Source organism: Anabrus simplex, chromosome 3 (assembly GCF_040414725.1).
Source record: "Anabrus simplex isolate iqAnaSimp1 chromosome 3, ASM4041472v1, whole genome shotgun sequence".
In the NCBI taxonomy this organism is placed as follows: Eukaryota; Metazoa; Arthropoda; class Insecta; order Orthoptera; family Tettigoniidae; genus Anabrus; species Anabrus simplex.
This window is the reverse complement of record NC_090267.1, coordinates 486,210,790-486,222,985: the sequence shown is the minus strand read 5'-3', so window position 1 is coordinate 486,222,985 and position 12,196 is coordinate 486,210,790. Positions and strand designations below refer to the sequence as shown.

The window sequence follows — 12,196 nt, the reverse complement described above, 5'->3', positions numbered from 1 at the left end:
TCTGGCTCGGCGAGGAAAGCAACGGGAAACTACCTTACTCCTCATTTCCCTAGTACGCTTCTTCAGTGATGCCTAGGCCATCTATGACAGCTGATGGCGGAGCTGTTGAGGATCCATCCAGCCTTAGGGCTGAAGACTGAACATACATACAATAGTGGACAACCACCTGAGGTAGTCAAAGTCGACTGCATCTTCGTGTGAAATGGTCAGCTGTGAGAAATATTCTTCTGTAGACTTAATTAGTCTGATCTGTTCATTTCTGTAAATTTTTCTTCAATGTCATACAGAGATGTTTATTAAATTGCTAAGGATGGAAAAAACTGTTAACAGCACCTCAGAGAAATGAAAATATATTCAAATTGAAAGAACTGCTATGAATAATTAAATAAACTAAGACTTTTCCTATTTGTTTTACGTCGCACCGACAGAGGCAGGTCTTATGATGTCAATGGGATAGAAAAGGGCTAGGATTGGATTAGACTGTGGCCTTAAGACAGGTGTAAAATGGGAAATGGGAAAACCATCTTTAATGCTGCCGACAGTGGGGTTCGAACCCATCATCTTCCAAATACAAGTTCATAGTTACATGACACAAACCACGCGGTCAACTTGCTCGGTACTCTAAGTTTCAGTCTGTGTATAAATGATAAGGCAGACATTAATAATCTGCACTCTGATGCCAACATAATAATATGCGTATCATTTGGAAACAAAGTTTATAACTTGTAGAATACGAGCCTGTTGATTTTCTCGTTCGATGATGATGATGTTTGTTGTTTAAAGGGGCCTAACATCTAAGTCATCAGCCCCCAATGGTATGAAATGAGACGAAATGCAATGACAATTCAAAAGTCCAAAATTCATCCACTGACTAGAATTAAAAACGTGATGATTATGATGAATGAATGGATGAATATGAATTTAAAACAATTAGTGGATCCGACCCGCAATGCCTCACCTTCCAAAGCACAATCCTGATTCAATGATGCTTGTTATCTAAAGGGGTTCAATATCCAGGTCAATGGCCCCTCATAATGGTACTTATCGCTAGTAAAGTAGAACCATGATATTTCTCTCAAGTTGCGGTACTAACCAAAAGTAGCGGAAACTCATGGTGTTCCAAACATTATGGTACTACTCACAAGTATTGTACATCGCACAGGTAATGCAAACCTATGGTTTTTCTCACATGATGACGGCATTCGTAGGCAACGCAAACCCATGGGGTGGATTTCTAAAACGAGGTTCAGGCCGTGGTTTCAAACCATGGCTTTTAAACCGCGGCCGTGTTCTAAGTCCCTGTCCGATTTCTAAAACGTAGTCTGACCGTGGCCGAGGTTCTGAGCAGTGGTTTCAATTATTACTGTCGGCAACACTGTAGCGGAATCGACTTTTCGTCTTCCAACGGGCAGTGAGTGGCACGACCATTGACTTTTCGTAGTGCAATATGCCAAAAAACAATCGAAGAGCGGCTTCGCGAAGAGAAGATTGTGTTACAGTCCTTGTCCATCAGATAATCTTTTGTGTACTATAGGGATTTGGTGCCGCGTGTCGAAATTGTACAACAGTTCGTCAGTACCTGCGGTGCGGTATACATCGTTTCTTAGCTGACGTGTGCTTTAGTGTAGTTTTGTTAGTGGGAGTGAAGTGTGAAACATGGCGACAGCAGTTGGAGGCGGTGGCACTAACCGTCCCCGAATCTGGACATGGATCTGGAGGTCGATCATAAAGAAGAAATTCCCGCAAAGAATGAACAGGACGCAGTGAACTCTACTGATGAACGGCCTCCTACCGACAAAAATCTCTCCACAAGTAACGATAGTTCAACACCTCTTGAATTGTATCCACGTACTCATAGGGGACCTTTTTTGATTAATGTTGAACCTGTTGGTACTAATAATACCGGCAATTTACATCCTATGGCCTTGGGTCGCCTTTTTTATGACAATAAGATTAGTGGCATAAAAACTGTCAGTCGTAAAGGTGCTCGCCAGATTCAACTTGCCTTTAAGTCTGGTCAACACGCCAATAGTTTTTTGCAACACCCCCTCTTACCAGAAAAGAAACTTAAAGCCTACATTCCATCTTCTAGCCTTTATCGTGTCGGAATAATTCGTGGTGTGGATAAAGATTTATCCAACGAAGACATCATGCAATTTATTGACTCTCCCGAACCCATTAAACAAGTGCAGCGTATGAACAGAAAGATTAGTGTTGGTGATAAAATAGATTACGTGCCTACTGGTTCTGTAAAAGTAATCTTCAAATCTCAACACCTACCGGAACATGTTTCTATTTTTAATGTGCTCTTAGAAGTTGAAGTATTTATTTATAATCCTATTATCTGTCAAAATTGTCAGCGATATGGTCACAGTGCAAAAAATTGTAGGGCCAGCAGTTCCCGTTGTGGGAGATGTTCATTATCTCATTCCACATGGGACTGTCAGCAAACAATGTTAAAATGTATCCACTGTAATCTTAATCATTCAGGGGGATCACATTTATGCGAAGTACATCACAAACAAGTTACTATTAAAAAATTATGAGCATTCAAAATATATCTTTCGAAGAGGCACATAATCAAGTGCAGCCAAAGGTATATAACCCCCTTTCCGTTACCCAGCAGTTTCCCCCATTACACTCCTCTGAATCCAACCCAACTGTTGAGCTTCCTAGAAAAAGAAAATTTACGGAAGTTATCTCTCGTGAACCTCGGGTCGCTCCTCCACCTGGTTATGATAAGGACGGTTATCTTCAATTAATTGGAACTCCCAGAACTGAACATCATTCATATCACATCACTCCTACTGCCCACGCCCCGAGTGGTTCCGGGATTCGGTCTACAGTTTCATCCTCTAATAGTGAACCTGGAAGTAGTTTCCAGAAGGATAATTCATTATCCTTTAACCCGAGTAAACAACAATCGGCCCTACGTGCTGAGTTTGTACTACTCATGGAATTATTAGGGGGTAACCCCCAATGGAGTCACTTAGTTAAGAGTATCAATGATAAAGTCAATAGTCTTTTTGAACATGGCAAATTCGATTCTACAGTGGAATTGTAAAAGTATACTAGGTAAGAGACATGAGTTAGTTAACCTTATTACTGAATATCATCCCCATATCATATTAATTCAAGAATCTTGGTTGAAACCCATGTATACTTTCCGATTTGCTGGTTATAAGGCGGAACGTATGGATGGTGGTGGATATGGTGGCGTGCTAACCCTTATTGCCACTGGAATAACATATCAACGGTTGGAGGTTGCTCAATGTATAACAGGCACCTTTTTTGTAGCAGTGAAAATTAATGAATTAGTCATTGTGAATCTTTATTGTCCCCCGCGTATACAGGGTACAGCCACACAATGGTATAATTTTTTATATCAGTTTACTTCCTATTCTCAATTTCTAATTGCCGATGATATGAATGCCCATCACACTGCATGGGGATCTCCACACATTTCTACCAAGGGTAGGAAAATTCTTAATGTAACACAAACCCTCGACCTCCTTATTTTAAATGATGGCTCCCCAACACGACTCACAGCACCGGGGTAAGCTAAAAGCGCTGTCGATCTTTCTATTTGTAGTCTCTCATTGGGTCACCGAAGTTTTTGGCAAACCATTAAAGATACCCATCTCAGTGACCATTTCCCCATATTTTTGTCACTTAGTGGGAATATTGGATCTCTACATTTTGATTCCTCTACAACTAACCCACACCGGCTTGACAGGTCCCTCCATGATTTTGATTTCGATATGTTTAATAGCTATTTGAATGCCCAGCTCAAAGTCAGTTCTTCCCCTATTATGCAATATTCATCCCTTCTTACCGCAATTACCGAATATCTAAATATGTATCATCCTATACACCCCACAACATTCAAGTCCAAGCCTGAACAAATTATCATTAGATGGTGGGATAAACAATGTGAGGCAATGATCAAACGCCGCAAAATTCTCTTTCGAAACCTTCGATCTAACTTCACATATTATAACTATCTCCTTTATCAGAAGTATACTGCACTTATGAAACGCACCTTTAATCATAAACGAAAGGAATCCTGGAAAAAATTCATCTCTACTATTCATAGAAATACTAATCCTCAACTTATTTGGTCTGCTATTCGATCCATTGGTCGTATACCCCGACGACACAATACTGTTACCATTCATCATGATAATCTACAAACATTTTATAATGAACTCACTCCAGATTTTGTAATACCCCAATTTCCGTTGTCTACGTCCGTACATCACGTTCAATTTGACACACTTCTGCAACCTATTGAACTAATAGAATTCCTCACCGCTGTTGAAGGTAAGACTTCCACTTCCCCAGGTCCGGATTGCATTACCTATAAAATGATACATCATCTACCTTACAAAGCTCAAAAAATTCTAGTCATGTACTTCAATTCAGTTTTAACGTCCGCCACAATTCCACAGGACTGGAATCAATTTCTCCTCGTGCCATTAGAGAAACCCCCCACCGAAGGACAAGTATATCCAAGGTACCGAGGCATAACCTTGGGATCCTGTATTAGGAAAGTTTTTCTACGTATACTGCTCAGTCGCTTATTATGGTGTTTAGAATATCATCATTTATTGCCTAAATACCAATTTGCTTTTATCAAAGGACGAAGTACTTTTGATGCTATCAACATATTCTTAACTGATCTTACTTTAGCTAGATTTCGCAAACATGATACTATTGCCCTTTTCATAGATATCCAACAGGCATATGATAATGTTAATATTCATGTATTACTACAAAAACTAACAGATATGAAATTCCCTCCCAACTTGATAACTATCATAGGGCAACTTTTATACTATCGATGCCTTCACGTTAAATCATCATGGCAGCCTCCTAACATTCGTTATAGTTCCAAGGGCCTACCCCAAGGTGATGTCTTAAGTGGTCTTTTATTCGCATTATACCTAAAGGATCTAGAAACACTCATTACTCGTGATGCTCGTATAATTACGTATGCTGACGATGTCCTAATATATGTTACTAAAAGTACCGTTTTGGAAGCTAGACAAACCATCTCGCATGTACTAGACAATGCACATCAGTGGTTCAATGAACATGGATTTGAAGTTTCACAGAATAAGTGTGCTGCTATGGTATTCACCAATAAACGACATTATGATCAGTCACTAATACAAAGTAGTAACTTAAGCATTCCAATTCGTACAACCTATAAATATTTAGGTATGTATTTAGATAATAAGTTAACATGGAAATATCATTTTGAATCCCTATCTTATAAAACGACCCTTTTTTTAAAATATACTCAAAGCTATCGTCAGGAGGAACTGGGGGGGGGGGCGGACCCAGTCATGGCGTTGACAATATATAAGAATACCATACGATCCAGGTTAGATTACGGTTGCTTCTTTTTTAACATGGCAGCTGCCAACCTTGTTCGTAAATTAGACGTCATACAATATAAAGCGATACGGCTATGTACTGGGGCATTGCAATCAACCCCTACTAACGCGTTGCTGGTTGAAACTGGAGAAATGCCGTTGTTCTTACGTAGAAAGTTTCTGGCAAACAAGTTCTTACTAAGAAAAATTTCGCTTACCTCCTATTTGTTATTTCCTAAATTACAACTTCTTTCGGAATGTTTTCAAAAATACCCTAATACCAAATTAAAACCACCTACTCTCTTAACAGCCTTTGAAAACATCCGGGATTATAACACTCAAGTCATTAAATGTCCATCTTTACCTCATTATTCTTTCCCATACTCTATATCATTGTACAAACCACAACTTATTATCTCCCATTTCGGATTCAATACCCAACAACGTATACAATCGTCTCATAATATTTCTTTCCCCTTCCCAGTATGCCTATCTCCTCACCAGGATACCTTAAGCATTTATACGGATGGTTCTCGAAATGACCAAGGTGTTGGAGCAGCCTACTATATATCTTCATCCAATACATCCGGTAAATTCTCACTCCCCAAACATGCTTCTATCTTCACTGCTGAAGCATTCGCTATTCGGCAGGCCCTATTATATGTCAAACTTCATGCTATAACCAAAACCATCATATTTTCTGATTCACTGAGTGTTCTGAAATGCATACATTCAACTCAAAATCACAGTTCGTGGTATGTTCTTAACATTAAAAAAGTATTATTTAACCTAGATCAAAACCATCAGGATATAACGTTGGTCTGGATTCCAGGACATTCTAATATTCATGGTAACCTTACAGCTGATTTTCTTGCCAAGGACGCTGCTTTAGGAAATGGTTTAAACTGTAACATCGCTCTTCCCGCTACTGATATTCAACCTCTCATTAAACAGGCACTTTGTCAAATATGGCAGGACGATTGGAAAGGATCTGCGACTTTTAAGGGTGGTTTTTATTTTCGTGTGCAACCTTCTATCTGTTTACGGCCATGGTTTGTTAAAGGGAACTATACACGTCGGCATGTTACCACTATCATTCGCCTTCGTTTCAACCATGTACTAACACCAGCTTATAAATTTCAATTACAATTAACTGACTCACCGCTATGTAATTGTGGTAACGCTATTGGGGATGCTAATCACATTATTCTTCAATGTAAAACATTTAACTCACAACAAAATATTCTCTTTCGTAGATTATTAGAACAAAAGGTTGCCTTTCCCACATGTGTCTCTTGCCTGGTATCCAATCCCACACCGGAAATTCTACTAGCCATCACGGACTATTTAAACCAATGTAATATTTGTCTTTGAATCCTCCCACATATTTGAAATTTCTCGATGTGCTGTATCTAGCTCTACGTAATTTCAACATGCATTTCTTGTTACTAATAATCAATGTTCTAATCGTATAAATATACTTTTCATATCATAATAACCATAAAAACTAAAGTGTTCAAGCGAGTGTACAATTGGTGACTGAGTAAATTGCGTGTGTGCAGCGCCCAACAACACAAAGAAAGAAGAAGAAGAAATTGTATAAGTATTGTATTGCATCTGGAACAAGCTCGTATCCATTTCAAGAAGAATTTTTGCACATAGAAGTTACAGTATCGTAAGTACATATTACACTTTTTATGATTTAATATAGTCTTCTGAAAGTCCTTTATGTAGATAGCTTCTTTCCTTTGTTTATTTATTTTATTTTGCATTCAATATATATCAATAATAATAATATATTGAGCGATATTACGAAGTGAAAGAATGAGGTTACGAGTGGCGAGGAGAATTGTGTTTTACAGGTATTTTCATCGTGTTTATCACCATGTATGACTGTGTTACTTCTTGTTAAAATATGTAGCTGTTTGGAAATTAATCAAATGGCTGTATACTGCTTGATGCCTCACTGTAATAACATTCATATCTTTCTTCTGAATGTGGGAATCAGTATGCAGACAAGTATTTTTTCTGGTAGCTGTAACACCGCACGCTGTTTTATTTTCAGTATTCTAGTTTTGGTACATTTTACTTTTTTATTCACCTGGAAGTTTTTCTAAATATTAGACGTTTTGTTTGACTGTTGATCAGCATACTTATTCTGCACCTATCCCAGTTATTTTACTGAATGTATATAACACTGTTTTCATTTTCAGGAAGATGGCCAAGTTCAACTGCCGAGAGAGAGAGTTGTTGGCAGAAATATGCAAGAATTATCCAATTCTAGCAGATATGGGTTACCACCTTGATACCGTAACGAAGAAGAAGGAGGCTTGGGTGAAAATCCAAGCCGAATTCAATTCAATGAATGCAGGGAAGCCTCCAAAAGATGTGCCTCAGCTAAAAGGTTTGCCAGATTTTTATCATAGTATAATAATAGGCTACATCAAAATAATTCGGATTGGTACTAAAGAACACTAACCCAAATTTAACCACATTTGTACGTCTCTTATAAATGAACAATGTCATTACTCGACAACCTAGCATCGTCTTAGTCAGACAATTCTGATTAGCCTCTCAACGCTAAACCGCTTCCTATATTACACAATCTATTTAGTGTATGAGAATTTCATGCTTAAAACTGAAGGGATTCTTCCAGAAGTATGTATCTCGGGTATTATATAGGTACAACTTCTTTTAACCCTCACCAACGCAGGAACTGCTGTTTAATGTTGTCATTAGGGATGTAAGTAAGTTCTTGGTGACTGGTACCAACTGATGTAACATAATTAGTTCCTGGTACCAACTTCACTTAGATCCTATTACCAGTTGGGCTGTTTTATTTATTCGTGGTTATTTGCTACGGTTATGAATTAATTCTTCGTTGCTATGGTAATCAACAAGGTATTGTTAAACATGGATGTTGTTCCGTATAGAGGTTGCTATGTCAGAAGTACTGATTTTCGAGGGAACAAATTATTCTTTAGATGCTCTCCAATAAGGTATGCTAAATTTGGTATAAACCTTCCTTCCTTCCATTCTCCTATGTACGTTAAACTTTGATTATGTGTGTGTATGAAGTAATTTTTCAGCATTCGTCTACCCTGGACCATTAAAAGTGTTACGTTTCAAAGGCATGGCTAGTCAGAAAATCATTTGACTGGATATGTTAAGTCCGGCTAATGACAGAACCATTGGTCTGGATAGGTTAGGTCCGGTTAGTGACAGAACCATTGGTCTAGATAGGTTAGGTCCGGCTAGTGACAGAACCATTGGTCTAGATAGGTTAGGTCTGGCTAGTGACAGAACCATTGGTCTAGATAGGTTAGGTCTGGCTAGTGACAAAGCAACTGGTCTGGATAGGTTAGGTCCGGCTAGTGACAAAGCCATTGGTCTGTGATCAAGCTAACGTTACAAGCCACAAAGTGGCAGTTTCATGTGTGACAGACAACAAGTGGTAGAATAGCTTAAGCATTTATTTCCTCTTCAACAAAATATCAGTGGACAGGCATGTATTAGTCTGTTTTAGATTTGAGTAGGCCTGTAAAATTTAGTGACTGACATGATGAAAAAGAAAAAAACCTCAAATTTATTGCAAGTTGAATCAACTGCAATCTTCCAGTGCAGGGAACTGAAATAATCTGTACTGTCACTGTAAGAAGGTAATTAATGCTTGCTTAATATGAACAAAGACATTGTTGAAATTAAAAACTTTTAGGAAGTTCAGAACCATACTTGTGAATCACAAAACAGTATAAAAGTGTTACCCAAAGGTACTTCCATTTGTAAATTAGCAACATTACTAGCAAAACTGGTATCTTGGAAGTACCATTTAAGTCTATTATAAAATTCTAACTCTGATAGAATTATTAAAACCTGGTCTTTGTATCTATAACCTCATCATTAGGGAAGTTTTCTGTTTTTTATTATTAGGACCCCATTTGATGACATAATTATGAAATTACTAATTACCTTACTGAACATTTCAAAAATTTGTAATTTTCATTTTGTGCACAGGTTTATGGAAAAGAATGAAGATAAAGGCAAAGGGCGACATCGACGCGCAGAGAAGGGATGCCAGACAAACTGGGGGAGATCCACCGAAACCACCTCTGGGGAAACCCGAGCAGATCCTCTCGGAGATGTTCGGTGTCCAGTTTGATCCTTTGCCTGACACCATAGATGATGGTGCTGGTGCATTTCAGGTACCTACATGATCAAATAGACCCAGACAACTTCGCTTTGGCACAGCAACATTACAGTTGTGGATAATGTATTCTAATTTTCTCCTTTTCCTTTCATTTTAGGAAGGACCTGGAGAAGAAGAGAGTTTGGGGGCAGAAGAAAGGATGCCGCAGGAAACTCCATCCTTTGAAACCCCAAGCAGGTCATCAAAGTAAGTTCTGGAGGGTATTGCCACTCGCCCAGTCCCTAGCGTTGCGAGCTTGTCCCCTGCCAAGCACTTTGCCGTAATGCACTTCTCGGCACTACACAAGTTCCCCTTCTTTTCAGTCTGTTAAGAGCTTTTTTATCAGCGTAAGGGTCAGTTCAGTCAAGTGTTCATGTGTTTAGTGCTCGGTGTGTTGTTCCAATGTTATTTTCGTTATGGAAGTGTGCGTATATACATAATCCCTTCATAAAGTGCAGGAAATCTTGTGAGAAAACACTGACTCAGTGCCGGGCAAGTGCCCGCATTGCGGCAAAGTGCTAGGCGGGAGAAAGGCTTGCAGTACAAGCGACTGGGCAAGCCACAGTCCGCCCGCATGCTTAAAAGAATGTCCCTGTAGAATATGCACGGAATTTGATTAAAACTTCCAATGCTTCTCTTTTTTAGGAGAAAGTGTAATGACCAGATGCTCCAGACAGAGCTCCTAGAGATGGCCAGACTGGAACACCAAAAAAAAAAAAAAATGAAAATTTTGGAAATAAAGCAAAGGACGCAGGAAATGAAGCACAGGAACCAGGAGTTAAAATGTTTGTTATTGGAGAATGAGTGCAGAATAAAGAATATTTTACCATAAAACATGTTTTATTTTTATAAATAATAATAATAATAATAATAAATTTAGTACTGTACCTACTGAAGTATTCAAGCTCTTTAGGCTTTTTTAGTTATGAAATTACCAGCATCAGCCTTGCACGCCAGTGTGGCGATAGGTTCAATAGTGCCTTGTAGTCATGATCTAATTACAAGTGCCAGTACGGGACATGCCCGTGGCTAAGAGGTAGAGCAATGTGATTGAAGCACATAAGTCACTTTACAGTTAAAGATCTGTTACACACAGGAACCATATGAACTAGATTAGTTAGGCTGAGGGATTTATCTGAGACATTTCTCTACATTTTTTTATATATTTTTTTCTGAGCCCAAAGATTAAGATAATTTGAGCTATGAAAGTTTGCCCTTCTCCCCTTCCCTCTCCTTTCCAGTCATCCTCAAAGTGGGGGTTACAACCCCCCCAAAAAACACTTTTTACAAAATAAACAAACTGGCAATAACAAAGTTAAAAGTTGACTTGATGAGTTGGCTTTTTTGAACTTTTAAAGAGGCATAATTGTAAAAATGACAGATTTCTTTAATCTGTTTTCCAAGAGGCTTTGAAAGTTGGATTTTAGACTGTAATCTGAAGTTGTTCTGGATGTTAATGTAAGATTTTGTAGTGTACTGGTACTGCAATCTGAATATCAACATAATTAACTTGTATCAGTGTCCTTATGAAGACACTCGTGCATACACGCACAAGCACCTTCATTATGTTATTTCATTTTGTAAGTATCCCCCCAAATCAATAGATCCTGGCTATGCTACTAAGTGCATCCCATTTGCACCCAGGCATGCTTAATGAGAAGCTATACCCATATCCTAACTTCAGTGATGACCTCTTAAATTTGTTATTTTATACCAGATAAAATGAGTTGATTAATACCCTAATCTTCCCAGCAAAAAGAAATATAATTTAGTCTCTGTTCATAAACTAGGAGGCTTGTAAAAAAAAACCTTCAGCATTACATAGCAGAGTGCGTTGTAAGTGACCTTGCTTCAACATGCTTGTTAATGTGCTTCCAACATGTGACCAGCGCATGAGCTTAGCTGATAAAGTTGTGTTAAACTCAAGCTCGAAGCTGACTCATTTCATGTAGAAAGCCCTTAATAGTGATAGGCATCTCCAAAAACAAAATTAATGTCATGGAATGCACAATTACGGTCGATGTGGCAGACGTAAATCAGTCTTGTGTTACTGTAGCATGTAAGATCACAGTGATCAAAACTGTGTATGAATCTTATCTATGCAATAACCTGTGTTATCACTGTGTTTGTTGTAAGGAAGGGTGAGTTGGTGGCCCTGCACTGTGCATAGGATGTGCCTGGTGACTAAGGTAAGGATTTATCCCAGGCTACTTAACTAAAATACTGTATGGAAACTCATTATAGAAATACCAGCAAGGTTTTGCAAGCCCGACTAACGAGCATCTCACGAGATCTACTCTCCCTTCGTAAAGTTAATTTTAAAGCAGGGGGTGGGGTTTTGAACCCCCCAGTGGAAATTAAAAAAGAAAAAGGAAATAAACTGACGAACTTGAAGCAATAGATCTGTTAATCTATTTTCTAAGAAGCTTTGAAAGTTGGATATTAGATTGTAAACTGAACATAGGCTACCATATGCTGTAAAACTTTTGACCCCGATCATGTTGTTCTTATTCTGCATTTTGACGTAACATTTTTTGTAGAGTACTGAAATCTGAATATGAACATAATTTACTTGTCAGTGTCCTTATAATGACAAGCCATGCATGCGCACACCACACGCACAAGCACC

General features: G+C 38.5%; 1 protein-coding gene across 1 annotated transcript; it reads left to right on the top strand.

Annotated features, from left to right (window-relative positions):
• Positions 1-6,978: 6,978 nt before the first annotated feature.
• Positions 6,979-10,399, top strand: LOC136866875 (uncharacterized). Its single transcript, XM_067143969.2, has 4 exons — positions 6,979-7,785; positions 9,396-9,583; positions 9,686-9,774; positions 10,213-10,399. Exons 1-4 carry the CDS (start codon positions 7,599-7,601, stop codon positions 10,397-10,399), a joined length of 651 nt encoding a protein of 216 aa, XP_067000070.2. The 5' UTR covers positions 6,979-7,598.
• The last annotated feature ends 1,797 nt before the right edge of the window (positions 10,400-12,196 follow it).